The sequence below is a fragment of the Megascapheus bottae genome, chromosome 5, assembly GCF_031878675.1.
Source record: "Megascapheus bottae isolate mThoBot1 chromosome 5, mThoBot2.hap1, whole genome shotgun sequence".
Classification (NCBI taxonomy): Eukaryota; Metazoa; Chordata; class Mammalia; order Rodentia; family Geomyidae; genus Megascapheus; species Megascapheus bottae.
Window position 1 is genome coordinate 59,995,351 of NC_143513.1, and position 21,085 is coordinate 60,016,435.

Genomic DNA, 21,085 nt, shown 5'->3' on the forward strand with positions numbered 1-21,085 from the left:
TAATGCAAGAAATGCCTGAGATTGCCAGGAATCTTGAAGAATGTTCATATGATGGGGTAATTTAAGTTTTGGTCTTGCATTTGCATCTTTTCACTTACTCCTCCTGGTAATACTCAGAGTTATACTGGACAAAAATGGACATCTCAATTTTCCAGGAGAAACAATCATTGTGATAAGTGGCATGTTGGCAGGGATTCGGGAGGTACACCCAGTTCACTTCATTGTACTGAACAGATTCACGGTAAAGAAATATTTGCTTAGGTGCCTACAATTTAAACTTAGAATTTAAAATTACTGCTTGCATGCTAGACAGTTTCCATTCTAGTGTTTAGAAAGGTAGAAAGTTAACCTATTTTTTTTTCCGTCTTGAACTCTGGACCTGGGCGCTGTCCCTGAACTCTTCAGCTCAAGGCTACCACTCTACCACTTGAGCCATAGCACCACTATGGTTTTCTGATGTTTAATTAGAGATAAGAGTCTCAAAGACTTCCAGGCCTGGGCTGGCTTTAAACCATGATCCTCAGGTCTCAGCCTTCTGAGTAGCTAGGATTACAAGGTATGAGCCACCAGCGCCTGGCTAGAAAGTTAATCATTTGAGCTGAATATGCTAACATGTACATGTAGCCCTAGCTACCCAAGAAGAAAATTGGGGATCTTTTGTTCAAGTCTAGCTTGGGCAAAAGTGGCAAGACTTTGTATCACAAACAAAATAAAAATAAGAAGACTCAGGGCTATAGCTCAGAGGGCAGAGTACTTGCCTAGCATGTATGAGGCTGTGCCAGAAGGGGGAAAAAGTTAACCATTCTGTATAAAATTATATTTGGTTCTTTAAAATTGTCTTAAACATTTCCTTATAGAGTGAAATAAATTTTATAACATAAATAATATGTGTATTATAAACAAGGAGACTGAAAATCATTATACCTAGCTGATTTATATGGCCACTATTGACTTGAGAGCATCTTTTTTTTCACTTTGTATTAATTTTACATCTCCTATAATATACATAGTTATTTCCAACAAGCATAAATGTGTTTGAATGTCTATACTTACATGTATACATGTATTTGGAAAAAATATTTTTTTAGAAGTGACTTTGATCTTTTCTACAAAGAAATCTGTACATCTGCCATACAATTTAGAAGAAAGAATTATCATTCCAACTCCAGGCAACAGTATGAAATCTTTTCACATCACTTCCTGATTTGCTTCCATTATAAATTAAGTTAAAAAGAGATTCACAACTCTGTATTTTTTAAAGCAAGAATAATTGTATTCTCATTCTGAGTCAAGTACTTGCCTACTTTTGGACAATGAAAATCACTGATGATAGCAAATGGCATACCCTGCCAGCCCTGGGCTAGTGGCTTCCTGGCAATCCATGGGAGAGCCTGGGTGTGAGCAGAAGAGGCTGCACTTCTCCCAGATCACCACTGGGTGGTGCCTTTTGACATCTCCAGCCTCATATTTTAATTTTCCTCCTGAATATTTTTTTTTCTTTTTGAAATTTAAATGCAATTTCCAGCCTCCCACCCAATTGCCTTCCCTCACTTGAAGAAGAAGTCAGACAATATGAGGGGTGACTGTGGTGTGTTAAACTGAAATCCCATCATACAATTATTTGAAAATAATAAAACAAATAAGAGACACACACAAAAAAAACAGAATTCAGAGAGGATGGTAGCAATGTTTGATTTCTCCATTTTCTAGGTCAAAACTGATTATTTGGTTATCTTTTGAAGACTTGACATAAAAATCTTAGCTCTATCTAAAGGATTAGGAGATAAAAGCAGGTATACTTTTTCTAATTTGTTTATTTTAACGAATCTATTATGTTAGAGAAATAGTCCTCCTGTGCAATTAAGTTTTCCATCAAATAAATTGGTGAATAAACCTCCCATTTCTTCTTATAAGTCCCCAAAGTCAAGCTGATATACAGCAGAAATTAGTTAGGATTGAACTATATGGTAATTAAAGGAGATGGGGGGAGCACCTTCTCTCCTCAACTACAAGGATATCTGCATTTCAAAGGTCTCCAAAATGTTTGATTTATCCCTGTCCCAGCCCATGAAATTATACAATAGTTCCTCAAACTTAAGATAATTTAGAAAAGGTGAAAGATTCATTTTAATAAGACCCTGGATTATTGTTCAGCTTCCACCTTATCTGAGTTATATTTATTTTAACATTGCAGGCTCTGGTTATACTCAGACACACACACACACACACACACACACACCACAAATGCACACACACAACTGTAAGTATGATTTGAATCTAAAATATATATGTGAATGAAAGGTCTCAATTCAACTGGGTCTTATTTAGAATATTACTGCATGTTATGGGGCTCTGTTTGAAATGGCACATCTTCTGTTTTACCTCTATTAATGTGCCTTTCCCTCCAACCTTGATTCTTTTCAAGGCTTTATTTTTACCCTGTTTATTTTATTAAAGCAAGGCTGTCTGCTGACCATAACAGTGACTTTACGTTTCTAGTTCTATATATCAAAAGTATGCCATGGGGTAAATCACTTAGCCTTTCTTTGTTCCTATTTTTTTCCCACTTGACTAAGTAAGACTCTATTTTCTTTCTTTCCCTCAAAGAATCCACTAAATAATGTATAAGATTTGAAGGTGATGCTTCTTAGGGGGACTAAGGCAGAGTGTTTCCTTTGAGAGGAGAAAATGGTTCATTGTTGAAGCATAGGATGAGATTGTGATTCTAATTTATTCTCTTTGAACCTAAATGGCAAATGTCCCTCACTGTGAGATGTGGTTCCTAGGGCACTTCCTCTAACCAAACCTTTCCTCGGTAAAGCTGGCATTTTTTGGACTACAGAAAAAGGAGACCACCCCATTCCCTTCAACAGATACTAGCTTACATTCTATAATTTGAGAGAAAGCAGAGATTCAAGAAAGTACCCAGTCTTAGCTAGCCTTCTCTGACAGTCAGATTCCAGGTGTTGTATGGAGACACTCTCCTGCCTATTGCCCTTTAAAACCAGCTTGATCCTGAATATATTCAATCTTGGAAGCTGATTGTAGTATGGATATACCTGAGACTTCTTTGTTTATGCTTGCTTTTCTTCAAAGATGGAGTTGCTCAATAGCTCCCCCAAAACTCAAATGATCTTCTTGATTTAACTACTGGAGCAGCTGGGGTTACAGGCAGTGCAGGCCGTTGACTTCACCTCATTTTTTCCCCACAGGAAAATACTATATCATTTCTCTTTCTTTCTTTCTTTTTCTTTCTTTCTTTCTTTCCTTCCTTCCTTTCTTTTTTTTTTGGTTGGTTTTGGGGCTTGAACTCTGCCTGGGTACTGTCCCTAAGCTCTTCAGCTTAAAGCTACCACTTGAGACACAGTGCCACTTCCCATTTTCTGGTGGTTAATTGGAGATAAGAGTCTCACAGACTTTCCAGCCTGGGCTGGTTTTGAACCATGCTCCTGAGATCTCAGCCTCCTGAGTAGCTAGGATTATAGGCATGAGAAATCGGTGCCCTGCCTTGGTTTATTCTTTTATCCAGCAAATATTGTGTATCTCCTTTGTGCCCAGCATTGTGTTTAAGGATGCCAAGAAAATAAGATTGAAAAGTTTTGTGGGAAACATATGTGTATACAAGTTGAGGTGTGTGCATGTATGCATATACATTTCAACAGAAGAACAGAGTTAGTGCAGAGGGTCACACTAACAAGATAGTAATTCCTCAGTAAAACTCTTATTTCATGCCCCAGACATGATTGTGGAGTGTATAATTTGTTTAATAACTAAATCTAAATTTCACTTACACCTGACAGCAGCATAGAATTCCATTGTGTACAAATACCACATCTTGTTGATCTACTCATCAACTGAGGGACATCTGGGTTGGTTCCATATCTTTGCTATGGTGAATAATACTGCAATGAACATTGTTGGGCTAGTGGATTTAGTATGTTCTTGTTTCTGGACAATTGGGTAAATGCCTGGTAGTGGAATTGCTGGGTCATAGGGGACCTCTATGTTTAGTCTTTTGAGGAACTGCCATACTGCTTTCCATAGTGGTTGAAGGAATTTGTACTCCCACCAACAGTGTAGTAGTGATCCCTCCTGGGCACATCCCCTCCAGCATCTGTTGTTATTAGATTTCTTGATCCTGGCCATTCTAACTGTAGTGAGGTGGAATCTTAGAGTTGTTTTGATTTGCATTTCTTTTATGACCAGAGATGTTGAACATTTCTTCATGTGTCTATAGGCCATTTTTATTTCTTCAGAGAAAACTCTCTTTAACTCTTTGTCCCATTTTTTAATGGAATGGTTGTTTCTTTGGAGATGGAAAGACTTAGAAAAAATCATATTAAGTGAAGTAAGCCAGACTCAAAGGAACATAGGCTCAATGGTTTCCCTCATTTGTCATAATCAGTAGAACCTTGGGCTCTCATAGCAGAGATTTGCAATAGAGCAAAGCCTAGATACATAAGGCCATATAGTATGACGCTAAAGGAAAGGACCTCTAGGATATAGAAACAAAAGCCATATAATGAGTGATTATTGTCCTTAATGTACTATGTTATCTCTCATTTCTTTTGCTGTCCCTTGGTTATCTCATATTGTTACAGTATCTCACTTTGTTATCTGATATATTGGATATATTTGTATTTGGTTATTTGAAATTGGATAGGGAAGGGGGGAAAACAAGATGAGGGGTGGGGGTTGGGGGAAGGGAAATGGGGACTAAGACACGAGAAAAGTTATCAATGTATGAGAAGTAATGCACCTTCTATCTGGCAAATATAATGTAACTCCTCTATTAATTACAATAAAAATATATGGAAAAAATTTCACTTATACCCTTTAGTAATGATACAAACAAAATCTAGGTAGAGGAGGGGTAGCACACAAGGAGAAACCAGAAGAGAACATCATTAAAGTCACCCCAAAGAAGTAATGACTTTTCCCAAGACCATGTCCTTTCCTTCTACTAGTTGAAAGAATGCAAATGAAAAATATTCTTTTGACTTTTGAGTTTTTCTCACTTTTTTTTTTTTACACCGAAATGCTTCACAAATTACCGTTGACCATCATGGCTGTCCTGAACATTGTGGTCAGACACCAAATGTAAAATTTGCATTTTGATGATTATTTTTCATTCTACCATTTGTACTTGTTAGCTAACACACACACACACATAGAGAATTTTTACTTATAGACTGTGACATGGCAGAGAAAATAGGAACCTCTGACTTGATGGAGAAGAAAGGGGAAGAGAACCCAACTCCAGGAATGCTGTAGTATCCTTTGTCAAAACTGGAGGTGCTTACATTGTGATGTTAGTTGTAATAGCTGCAGCTGGATTCAAACATTACACCTTATCTCAATTAAGTTCCCTGAGATCCTTTTGAAAAGGTAGCCTGGATGAAATGTCAAAATGTATCTTCTATCCTGTCCATGTTAAGGTATCACCTATCTGTTCTGTGCTGCTTTTCATTCCTGGGTGCTGGTGAAAAGCCTTCCATGGGGTCAGCATTGAAAGTTTGAGAGCTCAGGAAACGTGTTTGGTTACAGATGGAGATGGTAGGATCATACCTCCATTTGATTGTGGAAAGTGGAATGTGTGCAGTAACTAAATATCACTTTTGTTTAGATCTTTTAGCAGTGATGGCATACAGAAGGAAGAGAGAAATAAATGTCACTTATATGCCACTAAGTAACTCTAGGTAGTCAAGATTTTTTGTTTTTAACCAATCCATGTATTTTTTAATTTCTCTGAAATGTGGAATTTTTTCATTTTTTATTCCTCTCTATCTCTCTGTCTCTCTCTTTCTTACTTGTCAGTCCCAGGGCTTGAACTCATGGCCTGAGCACTGTTCTTGGACTTTCTCAAGGCTAGAGCTCTACCATTTGAGCCACAGCACCACTCTGGCATTTCTTGTATATGTGGTACCAAGGAATTGAACCTGGTCTTTGTGCTTGCTCCTGGCTCTAACATTATTATCTTTAAGTAGTAGTACAAAGGAGTTGCCATTTAACAAAGAATTTATGGATAGCTTGATCAAAGTCATCTCTTTCAACAATTTTACCCATCCCTTGCCTACCAACCTCTTTTCTACTCTTCTTAATTTTGTAGGATACGCATTGGATTCTTAACTGCATTCTTCTTTCACCCCAAACCTTCTCCCTTTCATTTGATTCATCTACCTGGTTCGCCTTGATCTTACACTACCCCTTTCAAAACCACTTCTGGTGTTTCCTTTCTTTCTTTCTTTCATTTTTTGGTTAGTCATGGGACTTGAACTCTGGGCCTGAGTGCACAAGGCTACTATCCTACCCTTTGAGCCACAGCACCACTTTGGGTTTTCTGGTGGTTAACTGGAGATAAGAGTCTCACAGACTTTAATGTCCAAACTGACTTTGAACTGTGATCCTCAGATCTTAGGCTTCCGGAGTAGCTAGGATTACAGGCATGAGCCACCGCTGGTGTTTCGTTTTTGAAATGTGGATTTTTTCAAAGGTTGTTTATCTTTGTGGATATTTATAAAATAATTATGTCCAAATGACCTTTATCTCTTGTTCTTTGAGCCACTAATTCAGTGTGTTCTTAAGTCTTGCCCATAAACAATCTCTGGACTTTGGCTAAGGCCACAAGACTCTCATGGAGCCACTGCCTGTCTATAGTGAGCAGGACTAGGAGGTGGGAGGTTAAACTGGCAAGGTATATATAGTGCCTCTTCCCTTTCTTATTACATGCTTTGCTGGACCCTGCATAGCAGGGTGGGTAAAGGATAGAATTTCAAGCAAAAATTGTAATTGCTTTTGTTTAGTAAAGCCAAGAGCCTTGATTTTTTTTTGTGAGCATTCAATGTAAATAACAACTGACATGAGAAAGAGATTTTCAGGGTGCCATAAATATCTTTACAATTGTGGGGATGGGAACACAGTGCAGGAAGAGTATGCGTGCGTGTGTGTGTGTGTGTGTGTGTGTGTGTGTGTGTGTGTGTGTATATAAACTTTCTTTAAAAAAAAAAAGTCCAGGTATTGGCCAAAAAAATAGCCTAGTGGTAATGTGCTTGCCTAGCCTGCATGAAACTCTGTGTTTGATTCCCTGGAACCACATACACAGTAAAAGCAAGAAATTGTGCTGTGGCTCAAGTGGCAGAGTGGTAGCCTTGAGCAAAAAGTGTCCAAAGATAGTGCCTAGGCCCTGAGTTCAAGCCCCAGGACTGGCAAAAAAATCTAGGTAGTCAGTACCTACCATCTCACCAAAAGCTGAGAAGCAATTAGAAGAAGAAATCTAAATTGGTGCTCAGAATTCTCTATGCATGTCAAATGGGAGAGAAAAAATAGCAGCTGACTTAAAAGATATCATCCACCCATTATATTTCTATGGATGAACACTCAAGATTATACACTTCTTTGTTTCATTAAAAATTGTTTCCTGAAGTATGTACTGACTTTAGTTTTGAGTAAAACATAATATTCAGATTTACAACTTTAAAAACTGAATATTTATTTATATGATATAAACAGATATTTTAGGGGCTGGGAGTTTTGCCTAGTGGTTAAAGTGATTGCCTAGCATGTACAAAGACCCGGGTTCGATTCCTTGGTACCACATACATAGAAAAAAGCTGGAAATGGTGCTGAGGCTCAAGCTCAAGTGGTAGAGCTCTAGCCTTGAGAAAGTCCAAGGACAGTGCTCAGGCCCTGAGCTCAAGCCCAGGACTGGCAAAAAAAAAAAAAACAGATATTTTAATTATAGCACCTGGTTACACATGGAGAATCTGGACTTAAGAGGAACAAGAAAGAAACTTCTGCATAGTTTTTCCTACATTTTTTGGATGCTTTCCTCTAAGCCATCAGTTATGAAAAATGCTACTAAAATCCATACTGTAGTTTCAATGTAAAATCAGTGCTTCTCAGAAGAGATTTTGATGCTATAAAATCAGTGAAAGATTTTTTTTCCTTTTGGACTTTTCTTTGTTTGCTTCGTGTGTGTGTGTGTGTGTGTGTGTGTGTGTGTGTGTTTCTGTTTCATTTTCTGGGAAGTCTAGATCTATCAAGGAAGACATTGGTTTCTTCAATATCTTTGACTCTTGCTTGTACTAACAGGCAAAAGTCATCTTTGTGTGAATGAAAAAGGTCTGATTGAACTAGGGTGAGCCCTTCATTTTAAGAAGAGTTAAAGTCTGGGCTGTTTTTAATGTTTTAATCTCTGTTTAAGAGGTTTCTGTTGTGAGAGGAAAATTGATAACATTTTTACCTCAGCAAACTGCCAGCAAACTGGCTCTGCTCTAATCCCACATTTATAGTGATTTATATTCTCCGTGGCAATGTGCTGTAACCTCAGAGTGATACCACAGTGGTGCAGATTGACTGCATTCCAAATGCTGGAATCACATACATAATGTTTTTACTTTTAAATAATATTCAGACACCAGAATAAATACCATATGTGCACTGATGCTGGTTACAATGGGACCTTGTCATTTCTTGTGAGGGAGAACATTCTTTGTTTCTGATGCCTGTTTGAAATAAGTACGCTAAAGATAAATATGTACATTGACAGCATTTTGAGAAGGCTTTGGTAATTATTCAGCTGAGGATGTAGCTGGGATTCCTTAAAATGCAGAATTTGAAATGAAGAATGTTGCTGCACAATGCTACCTTCCCTCATTGACAACGGGCAGGGATTGTTCTCTGGAGTTCCTGGGGGAGAGTAGCTCTTTATGTTCTGCACCTACAGTGTATTTCGGGTAAGAGGACATCTGTTGAAGAAAAATTACCTCCGTGAACACTGTTCATAGGAACAGTGCGACTTACATGCTGATGACATTGGAACAGGGAGAATAACACACTCGATAATGGGGAAGGATGGATTGATTGGAAAGCCATAATTCATTGTGGGGTCTAATGTCATCTGATGCCACAAAGCCATTATTTAGGTGCCCTGACATCATCACAATACAGACAATCAATCTCTCCAGATCCATGTTGTCCCCCACATGATTCTGAAGATTTAAAAGTTTCATAAAAAGCTTAAAAATATTTCTCAAGTCATATGCTTTTCAATTAGCATGTTATCTGTCCTGGTTGGAATTCTAATCCACTTAGACATTATTTTTAAATAGACATGCGAGAATACCTTTCATATTTGTATATTTCTAACAGGCTCCAACAAGTCAATTCACATTGGCCTCTTTAGGAAGCATTTCTACCCAGGTTTGTGTTATTACCACTGGCTGAGCTATATTGAATTAGTGCTTAGAACATTTTCTAATGTTTTATGAATGATGAGCCCCTAGACATTGATATGGATGGTTTCCCTAACCCTCTGCACCTCTATCCCCACCCAGCTTTGTGAGGTTTGCCCAGAATACATGATGTGAGATTAATGTGTGAGTAATACATCATAATGTATCTCTGACATTTTATCTGGTACAGTGACTCAGAGTTTGAGTGAGTCTAGCTTCCTGTATAAGAGTGTTTCCCATCTAGAAAGCCATTTTGTTTTGAAGTTGTGAAGTTCTAAAACAAACACTTAGGCTCTAACATACCGTCTTTTCTTTTCAGCTTTTCGGATGATCCCTTATCCCTTGGAAAAGGGGCATCTGTTTTATCCGTATCCAATCTGTACAGAAACAGCAGACCGAGAGCTGCTTCCCTGTAAGTCTTACCCCTTCATAGTCCTATCTTTAGCCAGGGAGAGTGGGGTGACTAGAGGTGGGAATGGGAAGAGATTGGAATAATAAACGCTTACACTGTCCTTTGTCTTTTATTATTTTTCTCCCAACCCCTGGCCTTGTTTGATAGCAGATGTATTAAAGTGAATTATGTGAGTGGGTTGGGTTTCCTGTTCCTCTAAGTCCATCCACATTTATCAAAGGGAGAGATGCCAAAGGGCTGGAATTTCGAAGAGGCATCATGTACAGAGGGCTCTGAGCACAGAGAGTGCTAGCATGTGCATGTGCTGGTGCTCACTGGGCTGGGCTGTCATGAAAGTTTCTGCCTGGACTGCAGGAGGTCAGAGGGGGTTTGCATAGGCTGTAGTGTAGTGGAAATGCTGACTTCAGAAGGAGCTGTGCATGAGTCACGGGTGGGAGAATGACACAAGGAGTGGGTCGGGGCGGTGTGCTCTCCCTGGTGATGCAATGTTCTTGGCCCAAGGGTTTCCCGTGAGCATCTTGTAGGCTGCCTACAGTGAATTGGCTGACATGTGCAGAGCACACATGCAGCCTCCGCATTGTGTATCAGCACTCACATAGAAAACCCTGCCTTTGAGTGCCTTCCAGGCCAAGCAGCCTATGGCCATACCACATGTGGGAAATGTTCTCTTGGTTTACTGTAATACAGCATTGTTTTGACAATTAAAGCTAAGTAGTTATCAAATCATATTGTGTATAAGGATCATGTCCAGACTTTTCATGTGGCCCTGACTTAAGACATATTTTTCTCCTACGGATGATAAGATGGAAGTTTTGATTCCTTTCTCTTCCCTGTATTAAAGTGTCCTTTTGCCTATTACTCTCTCCCTCTACCAGTCCTAGCATTATCAATACTTCATAGCCAAAGCACATACCAATATTTTCTCCCCAAGTACTATAACTTTGGAGTGCTGGATTCTATAGTAAATTTTCAAATGCCTACATTTATTGAGCCAGTCATCAGTCTCCAACATGGGTACTCTAGGTGAAAAGCAGCTGAATTGCTGTTGTCCTATTGGCCTAACAAGAGTCACCTGGCTTATCTCCGTGCTAACCAGCCCTTCCCCGCCCTCCCCTTGAGTTGTGTTACTTTGGAAAATAAGAAAACTTAGTCTGTTTTTTTTTTTTCAAAAGAGCCTGATGACTCAGGTTACATTACATTTGATTTCAGAAATCTTTATATGGGCTGATATTATGCCTCTGACTTTTCCTTGGGGAGGAGCTAAAGTATTACCATCTTCAATTTTTCCATTTTCTGGTAAGAGAGTTTTCCTGAAAAGCATAGTGGGTGTTTAAAAATTATTTAATTGAAGGCAGGGAGTTTGGCCTAGTGGTAGAGTGCTTGCCTAGCATGCACAAAGACCCGGGTTTGATTCCTTGGTACCACATGCATAGAAAAAAAAAAAAATAGCTGGAAATGGTGCTAGACTCAAGTGGTAGAGCTATAGCCTTGAGAAAGTTCAGTGCTCAGACCCTGAGTTCAAGCCCAGGACTGACAAAAAAAAATTATTTAAATCTAATTGAAATTTCAGAGGAATAGATTAGCTAGTAGAACAAGATGGAAAGTGTTTTAAATGTTGTGCAGATAATCTTAAGCCTGAAATAGAAAATGATGGCTTATATTCATTTAATTGAATGCCATGATCTGAGTCTAACCACCCTCCAGGAGCTTCTTTGGGGTTAAGTTTTGAGGGTGAGGGTATGGAGAGGGTTGGCTGCTGTAAATGCCGCTCATATCTGACATGTACACAGTATAATCGTTGCCACGTTGCATCCTCACTGTCATTCCATCCTGAAACCCTAAAAGGTTGACTTAACCAGGATGGGACTTGTCTGGGCTTTGTATCTCCCTTATCTCCTCCACCTTCAGTTTTCAGCAGTGTAGATTAGAATTTGGATTAATAAGAGATGCACAGCGAAGTAAAAGGCCTCTAGACCTTGTACTTCTGAGGAGAATGGACGACAGACCATTTTGGTTTGAGTGCCATGGTGTGCTCACCTGCAGTTTCTCAGCTCTCCATCTGCCAGGTTCCTGGGCAATGCTTCATCTATGTATTCAGACACTCTCCTTCTTCCCCCTCTGGGCACTGCTCTCATTTCCCCAATCACATGGTCAGTAGAAGGGATATGCCAATTATTATTATTTTTTTTTTTTGCCAGTTGTGGGGCTTGAACTCTGAGCCCCGGGTACTGTCCCTAAGCTCTTCAGCTCAAGTCTACTGCCCTACCCCTTGATCCAAAGCACCTCTTCTGGTTTTCTAGTGGTTGATTGGAGATAAGAGTCTCATGGACTTCTGTGCCTGGGTTAGCTTTGAACCGTGATCCTCAGATCTCAGCCTCCTGAGTAGCTAGGTTTACAGGTGTGAGCCAGTATGCCTGTTTGAAACATGCCAATTCTTTTGGCCTTTATACCTAAGGTTTGTTTTTATTGTCCCCAACTCAGTGTTTGAAGTTCAGATTTGGAAAGTGCTCTTTGTTGCTGTTTTTTTTCCCCTGATGGTGATGATTGTTATATTTATCATCAAGAGTTTTCTCCAGTTGTGCCTGATAACTCTTATCAATCTACCCCTCATCCCTAGCAGCTTGAAGAGGCTAACATGCCATCAGAGGAGCTTCCTTTACTGGCATATTCAGGATGTGCCAGGAAAATATCCAAGATAAATGAAGATCGTCTCATTCTAATACTTTTTATATACAGGAAAGTGAAAATGTAGGCAGGATTCTTTTTTGTTTTTGCCGGTCCTGGGGCTTGAACTCAAAGCCTGAGCACTCTCCTTGGACTCTCTCAAGGCTAATGTCCTACTACTTGAGCCACAGCACTACTTCTGGCTTTTTTTCTGTGTATGTGATACCCAGGAATCAAATCCAGGAATTTGTGAATGATAGGCAAGCACTCTGTATCACTAGATCACATTCCCCGCCAGGATGTTTTTGGTTTTTTTTTTTTTTCAGTATACTTGATTAAGGATTTTCCAGATTTTATTCAATGGACATACATGTTATAGTTTGAATGAAGTTTTGCTATTTTGTTCACATTTGAAAAGGGAATATCATAGATTAAGTATACATGATGCTGCAATCCTTTTATAGAAATGTGAGCCATCCCTACATGACCCACTTATGCTCCCAGCTGGAGCAGAAGGCTGGAGCTAGACTTGGGAGAAGTGCAGAGGCAGCCATAGGGTGGGAGTAATATTGGCTGTGCTATGTCCATTGTGTGGCTGGTTCATTGCCAGCAGGATTTATCCAAAGCCTTAAGGAGTCAGCCCCACCATATAGAAACCTCCAGGGTGCTTTTCATGCCAACTCTAACATTTCCCTCTTGGCCTTCTCCACAGCTTTCCATGAAGTCTCAGTTTACCCAAAGAAGGAGCTCCCCTTCTTTATCCTCTTTACTGCTGGGTTGTGTTCTTTCACAGCCATGCTGGCCCTCCTGACACATCAGTTCCCAGAACTTATGGGAGTCTTTGCAAAAGCCGTGAGTATTTGCCAAGAGGGACTAATGGGGAAATGGATAGGAAAAAACCAGGGAAAGCAGTGCATGAGAAATGTAGGTGCTGTTGCACTGAAATTGTTCACTCACCGTTTTAATTTTCCTTACCAATGGAATGAAAGGGTTAAGAGCAGGGTGAGAAAGCACAGGTTGTTGATGTGTGCCTTGCTTTATTCACCAAAACAAATTCTCAGCAGTTTCCAAAATACACATGAAGTCCAAAAGGATGAAATAATGGAAGGAATCATAGCAAATGTGAAAATGGTGGGAAAAATTCAATTTCGTACATATCAAATGACATTATTTCCATTCTTAGGATATTGTGTCTGTCCTTCATAAGGGATGAGATTTATATCTCTAAAGATTATTTAAACAGTTTTTAAGATGGTTACAAACCGTTGACCTGTTTAATGGATGAGCTGTGAGAAGGTATGAAAATTTGCCATATTAAGTATACTGACTTGGCACTTAGAAGTAGGAAAAGTCTGTGGATTGGCCTTGAGTAGGTGGTGGAATAGACTGTGAGAAGGCCATCCATGCTGACAGCCAAAGATCATTTCTACCTGCTCATTCAGTGAGGGAAGGTATCTGGATTTTGACCCAGCTAGGTGTCGAACAGAAGCAATAAGGAAAAGAACATCAGTTGTTTCCCTGATTCGCCATTCAGATTTCAAGGTGAATGGAATCTCCATGAAATCACTTCTAACTTGGCTGGGTCGATTTAATGCCTTTCCAGATGATTGACACTTTCTGCTCGGCAGAGTTCAGGGACTGGAATTGCGAGAGTATTTTCATGCGTGTTGAAGATGAACTGGAAATCCCACCGGCACCTCAGTCTCAACATTTTCACAATTGAACTCATCACCTTCCTTCTCCCACTACCCATACCATACCACCCCTTGTGCTCCTGACCTCTGTGGTGGGCCTGTATTCCCCCAGTTAGGCCACAAACTGGGCAGTATACAGTCGGTTCCTTGTCTCCATCTCTGCTTGGCCTTCACACTCTGTGGTCATAACCATTTATCGCCCAGGTACTCCATACACCTAATTCACCTTCCTTCTCTCCTCACAGCATCGCTCTTAGATTTTGTTTCTGTTATTTCTTGCTTTGAGTCATGTGATTGTCTTAGCTAGTCTCCTTGCTTCCCGTCTTATCCTCTACCAAGCTTTCTTTCATACTGACACAAGAGTGATCTTTCTAAACTGACAACGTAAGCATGCTACTTCCCTGCTTGAATTTCTTCAGTGACTCTCCAGCTACTTTAGAATGAAGTCCAAGCATAATCTTCAGGGCTTGCCATCCAACCTTTGCTTACTCCCTCAGCTCTGCTGTCCCAGCTCTCGCCCAGACCTTGTTCTTCAACTGTAATGAATGATTCACCATGCCCAGATGCAGGCTTTTTCTCACCTCTGTGCCTTTGCACATGCTATTTGCTGTAGCCAGATGGTCCTTCACAATTGCCACCCCACCTGTTCACTCTGCAAATACTTAGCTTTTCTTAAGCAGCACCTAAGCTGAGTGAGTGTCTCTCCCCCATGATCCCACAGACTTCCATGGATGCCTGCACAATCATATTTATGGTTCTACATGGTTTTTAGAGAGTTGTCTGCCCCTCCCCTTTAGAATGTGCGCTCTTTGAGAGCAGGAGTATGGCTTCCTCATTTTTGTATCCCCAAAGTTTTGCACAGTGTCTTGCACATGGTAGGTTTTCAATAAATGGTTATTAAATGAATATACAGTAGTGGTCTCTAAAGAATCAGCATAAAAATCAGTACCATTTAGCATTTCTTCTGTTCCTTTTTACTTTACAATCGTGGGCCCTTAGCATTGAAAGGAGCTTTAAACAAAATGCCTTCAGAAATAACTAGAGAGAGGTCACCTAGACCCATCTCACTCAAAATTGGTTATTTTATTATTGGCCTCTTCAGAACTCCTTATAGTACTGCTCAAGTATGCCTTCCTTTCACTTCCACTTCTTATTCCTTTTCTGCCCTGAAAGCCCATCAGGCAGGTCTCCATTCTCTTGCAGATCATCTGGACAGCTTTTCCGAGCCACACTGATGCTCCTTCTCCCTTCCATACCTCAGGAAGAGCATTTTACATTTGTCTTCCCTCCATGGCATGTTTTCTAAATCCACTATCAACTAAGTTGCCACCATGGATGTTTCTTAAGTTTATGGACATATACAATTCCTTGTTCTCTTCTCTATCATAGCTGCCCTACAAAGTGGTTGCCAAAACTTTGAGCTTAGAAACTTTGTAGACTGTAAAGTCAGAATACATTTATAACATCAGACAATTACTGATCCCTTTCATATTTTGCCCTTAGAATTTTTAAGCATATTTAGAAAGTATCTCATTGATCATTAAGCTAAGTAACAGTACTGGTATTAGTACTTTGGATCAGTATGGAGATTCTCAACCTCTAGAATACATTGACTCCATTTGGACACACCAGCACAACTCAGAATCATGATGATAACACCAAAGATGATATACATATATACATATATATATATTAATTTTTGCAAGGACCCCATCAGACTCTAAAGATAGGGTTTGAGGATTATATTTCCATTCAAGGACCATGGTCTCATGAAAGGCAAATCCTGGAAGTCGTGCTGTGGTAGAGCACTAGCCTTGAGCCGAAGAGCTCAGTGTCAGTGCCCAGGCCCAGATCTTAAGCAGCCATTTGAAGCTACATGGTGAACTGTCAGAGCCTTTCAAGCCAAAGCTTTCCAGATAGGGCCTCAACCTCAAATTTTATCTGTGTGATAGAATCATCAAAGATGGTTAGAATTTATTGATGCTTTCCCATCTTCCCTACCCCTCCTGCCTAATCAACTGGGCACAGCTTTGGCACAGCTTGGATGCTGCCTTATGTTCCCCCAATGACTTGGGTATGCAGCCCCTGGCTGAAGATTCAAATGTGAACTTACTACTTTGTGGCTACTTTAACCAGCAAAGGGGTTTGTAGGTAAGGAGAGGGTAGGATATGACTTGGAAGCCCCATAGAAAGGTTATACAGCTGCCCCTTCAGAATATGGGGAGCTGCTACGCAAGAGGCCAATTCCTTTTCTTTGAGTTTTCAAAACTTTGGTTTTGAGTCTAGGATCAACTGATGGAATAAAATAAAAGTCAGCCTTTAGGATCCTCATATTTTGTTCTCCACCAAGTTGTGTCTCATCAGCTACCCATAATTTTCAAATGCAGTTTTGATAAGTTTGCTTTCAAACTTCAGTGTGGAGGATCCCATCCATCTTCCTCTTCATATAGATCTAGCAGTTTCTAACATGTCTGGAAAGGCTTAGTGGAGAAAGAAGATGGATGACCTGAATGAGACAAGCCCCATGCCCTTCCCGCCGCCCCCCCCGAGTCTTGTCCACATCTTCACCCTTGTCACTCGATGAGACTCCTCCTAAAGCCCCCCACCCCAACCCCAAGGGTTATCGCAGCTGCCCTGCCAGCTGCTTGAAACCATTTGCAGCTTGTGAAAGTGACTCTCCTGAGCTCTCTCCTGAGATAATGTCCCCAGTATAAAGACTTTTAATAGATGCAGAGAGATTGTGTTGCCCTCCGCTGCCAGACTACACAGCGTGGGAACTCCAGTATGTTTACACACTGATTGCAGCCAGTAAGGAAGCCACATCCAAGTGTGAGACACTGGAAAAGAGTGAGACAAGAGGCTTCAACTGCCTTGCCCTCTAATCTAATCTACCTCAATGACTTAGGACTAGCTCTTCCTAAAATGTTTGGTTCCCAAGATAAGGTTGCTCATATAAATAAGTCATCATTGCAGGCCCGGCTCCTCACAGAATGTGCGAAGGTCAGTGTTCTGACCTCTGCTGCTCTCAAGGGCCTGTCTTTCCTCCTCTGAGACTGAGCCCCCTGACTTCTGCCTCGTCTTCACTTACAGGCCCTGACCTCTTTGAAGTCTGATATTGATTATAGTGAGATGTCAATTGTCGGCTTGCAGCAGGCACCTGGAACCTATTCAGATAGCGTGGACATTTCTCCTGTTAAGGGAGCATGTCAGGAGCCAAGACCTTCGTCTAAGTAATGGTGTCTCAGGAAATGGTGGATCAGGAGATTCAAGTGTCACTCACTCTTTTTTATTAGTTCAGTTGCCTTGCCACAGGACACTGAATTATTGGACATTTTGGGTAAAAACTGAACACCTATCTCTGCCCTCTGGACTGAAATTTTGAACACTGAGATAGATGGTCTCTTCTAGGTTGCCCGGCTTTGCTCATTTAGACTTAAAAGTGAAGGCAATCAATTTCCTGCTAAATCTAGAAATGAAACTGCTGTTTCTCTTTGTGCATTGAATTTGCCTCAAAAAAGTATTGGTGGATTTTCAAACATCTAAAGAAATGCAAGACATCCTGAGGGGCAAGACTTGCTCCTCCCAACTTCTGCATCTTCTAATGAAAAGCTCTGCCTTTGATCTGTTCCCTAATGAAAAAGCTTCATGATTCCAGATACTTCTCTCTCCATACTGCTTCTTCTGTGAGTGTACTGTGGGAAGGAGATTGTGAGAAGTGGGCCGGGGAGGAAGATAGCTTTAGTAATAAGGGGAGCATATTTCAACTAGGGTTCCATAGATGAGTATATTAGGCCTCTGGGGAAAAGCACAGCTGTCCTATAGGGAGTTTCTTAGTTGTTTCTAAGATAGATTGTTCTAGATGGAAGGAAGAGATGTAGATCATTATATATACCAGACCTATTGGGGTATCATTCTTACATAGAACCTTGGGGAGAAAAGTGATATAACCCAGGAGATAAGTGTATAATGGGGAGGAAGAAGTGGTCATGGCATCGGACGGGGTAAAGTTCTCATCTTCATGTTCAGCTGCTTTATTTTTTGTGCTTTTTATCCAAGTCAGGTCAATGCCAAAACAATACAAGAAAGCAAGCTGTCTTTATTTTAAAGTTGTCTCCATTCTGCACTTCAGATTGAGCCTCTGAGATGCTCCTGCATTTTAGGGGATGGATTCATGAGGGTTTAGATATGGAGGGAGATCTTAATTCTAACTGCACTGGCTCAGGCCAATAATTCAGTCAGTTCTTGCCCTGTGCCCTCCCAATTTAAGCTGTCCTAAATTGGGTTTATGATAACCATCAGCAAAATCACTTTGTTTATAGAGTTCCATCTTCCAACACCTGTTTGTATCTCCGTTTATCTAGATCTCATTAACACTTAGCTTCTTTTTGTAGACATGAGTACAACAGGCAAATGGTGAGATTTATGGGTCCTTGATATTTTTTGATTGTATATGCTGTAAACACATATATTCATATGCATATACTGCTACTCATACATAATATTATTACATTATATAGGTTTGATGTCATTAATAAACTTGCTGATGTTGCCATCACATGACCAAGAATCTTTCAGAAGCAACTCATCCCTAGGTCCAGTGTTTCCTCTAGTATCTGTCCACTGCATTTACGACAGCACACTGCCCAGTTCTAATCTAAAGAGTAAGGAGTCCATCCCTAGAGCATCCAGTATTGTTCTGTGTACTCAATAAAGGATATTAGGTTATGAAAGACTGCCTTAAATCTAATCCTCTATTCTTCTAGTCACACATGCTCTATTCTTCTAGTTTTTTGAACTCTGTTGAAATTATTCCAGTGTAACAACTGTACTATTCTCTGGCCACACCTGTTTCTTGCTCACTTATATCTTAACTGGAGGGCTCTCTTTGCTCATATTTTTATCCTACCATCTGTACCCCATCTCTATCTCTTTCAACATTCTAACCATCCATTACAATCTATTTCTATTGCTTCACTTTCACAGAGTTTTTCATGGGATTTGTCTTTTCCAAATCCTCCTGGTGATTTGTGGGCTTCTCTTCTGATCACTATTTCTATTTGCTTGGCCATTGCTTTTCCTTGTCTCCATCTTAATGTCCTTGCCCATTTCACCACTAAATCTGGAGCCTACGCATCCTTACATCTCATTACTTAAATGTTTTAGTGAGCAAATATGTTAACATACAAGATGGTTTGAAGAAATTAGTTTTCCTTACATCCATACTACACTTGATGTGGTTCTACTACTCATCCCTAACACACACAAGAAAGAAGTATCCAGAGGTCAGTAAATTTGGGACACATGCTTACCATATCCATTCTTGAAGACCCACAACCCATAAGGAACCTGTCCCAACTTCATTGACTCACTCTCTACTGAATGTGTTGGTCCTCAGTATGTGTTCATACTCTACCCTACCCAACTCTTTGGTGATATAGACAATGCTTAGCCTGTGGAGCAGGGGCTAAGAGAATGCATGGAAAGTAAAAGAAGCCTATCAAGGCAATCTGTTGATTCTGGACAGAGAGTGAAGAATCCAACCAAATACTCTCTTCTCCCTGTGTGGGACAGGGGGCCTCTTCTGTCAGATGCTGATGGCTTCACAAGAATATATCAGAATGGATCTGAAATCAAGTAAGTTTCAGGCCAGGCACATCTAAAGAGCATCATGGAAAGCAGAACGGAACTTTGTAACCAGATGAAAGAGTTCCCATAGATTGACGCAGCCTCCACTTCCATACAGCAAGTCTTTGCTGGAATAACTAGTTCACTGCTTTCCCCCAGACTCCTGTGACACAAGCCACCTAGCTTGAGTCAGGCTGTGCAGGGGATTGGAAGATGACAGGTTCTCAAAGAAATCCATATGCAACAAAAGACCTTAAAAAAAAAAAAAGTAAAATACAAAACAAAAAAACCCTGCCTTTTCCATTTGAAGTCAATGCTTTGCCCAATTCGGTGAGCAGATAATTTGAGTTACCACTACTTTCTATCTCCTCTGCACTTTCTGCCTATCCATCCCTCATTCTCCTCATGTGCAGGGCAGTCAGATGATCCAAAAGACCACTAGGAACCTCAGAACTGTGGCAGCTGTCAGGGGCGAAGGAGACTTCAACAGACACATCCCTTTTATCTAACAGGGCTGAGGCGAGCTGGAATGCAGCTTTGACTGTCTCCGGACACTTCCTGTAAACATGAAGATGACTGTAGCCTTGTGAGATTTCCATAATGATGAAACATCTTCAGATGGCAGGAAATCACTAGCAGGGTTCAATACAGTGTCTTTGGAAAAGCAGGTCTTGCCTGACTTGTGCATCTTTCTGGTTTTTTTTTTGTTTTGTTTTGTTTTGTTTTGTTTACAGTTCCTCAGCACTCTGTTTGCGCCCTTGAACTTTGTCATGGAGAAAGTGGAAAGCATCCTGCCCTCCAGTCTGTGGCACCAGCTGACTCGGATCTGAGGGAGAGCTGCCTCCTTCCCTCTTTTCTCACCCAGCTGGCTGCTGCTATCTCCTTTGTGCCAACCCATCCTGGACCGCAAGAAAGCATGACTTTGAGAAAGGGAAGCCATTCCGAGATTTTAAAATGTTCATGAACTGTTCCATATTAAAAAGCTGTTTTGTTGTACAAAATTCATTGGTGTTCAGTTCTATTTTATTTTGCCTCGCCCCAAAAGAAGGAAAAAAAGTAAAAAAAAAAAATCAAATAAAATTTTGTGTATTGCAGCAACTGTTTGTGTTTTATGTCTTTTTTCCCTCAACCTTTACAAATGTTGGTGTTTTCAATAATCCTCAGAGTTTACATGATTTCCAAGTGACTGGCGTCTGCTGAATGCTACTGTGTGGTTTTCTTTGCTGGCAGAGTTCCTCTCAGCCCTCAGAGCCACTGAAAGTCAGTGGCTAAGAAAATGGATTCTCATATCCGCAACTATTTGCCTTACATGTGCAAGGCTCTGGGCTGCATCCTTAGAATCTAAAAAGTAAAAGTAAAATTGAATTTCATAATGAGAAATACCAAACAGTAAACTCATAGGGTAAATGCATGAGATTGGTGTTGGGAATTGCCAATGAAGAAAAATACATGTCATC

The 21,085-nt window shown here is 40.3% G+C and overlaps 1 protein-coding gene across 8 annotated transcripts in view; it reads left to right on the plus strand.

The window, feature by feature from the left end:
- Nucleotides 1–20,688, plus strand: part of St7 (suppression of tumorigenicity 7) — a 204,880-nt gene extending 184,192 nt beyond the window's left edge. For 2 of the 8 annotated variants that reach the window (XM_090333191.1, XM_090333194.1), the window contains 3 exons: nt 9,553–9,645; nt 13,022–13,161; nt 20,363–20,688. In XM_090333191.1, coding sequence (XP_090189317.1) covers nt 9,553–9,645; nt 13,022–13,161; nt 20,363–20,458 — 329 coding nt within the window. In that variant the 3' untranslated portion in view covers nt 20,459–20,688. Of the gene's footprint in view, nt 1–9,552; nt 9,646–13,021; nt 13,162–13,912; nt 14,996–20,362 lie in introns of those variants that run through there. The other 6 variants (XM_090333192.1, XM_090333193.1, XM_090333197.1 and 3 more) reach the window with 4 other exon arrangements.
- Nucleotides 20,689–21,085: the final 397 nt, after the last annotated feature.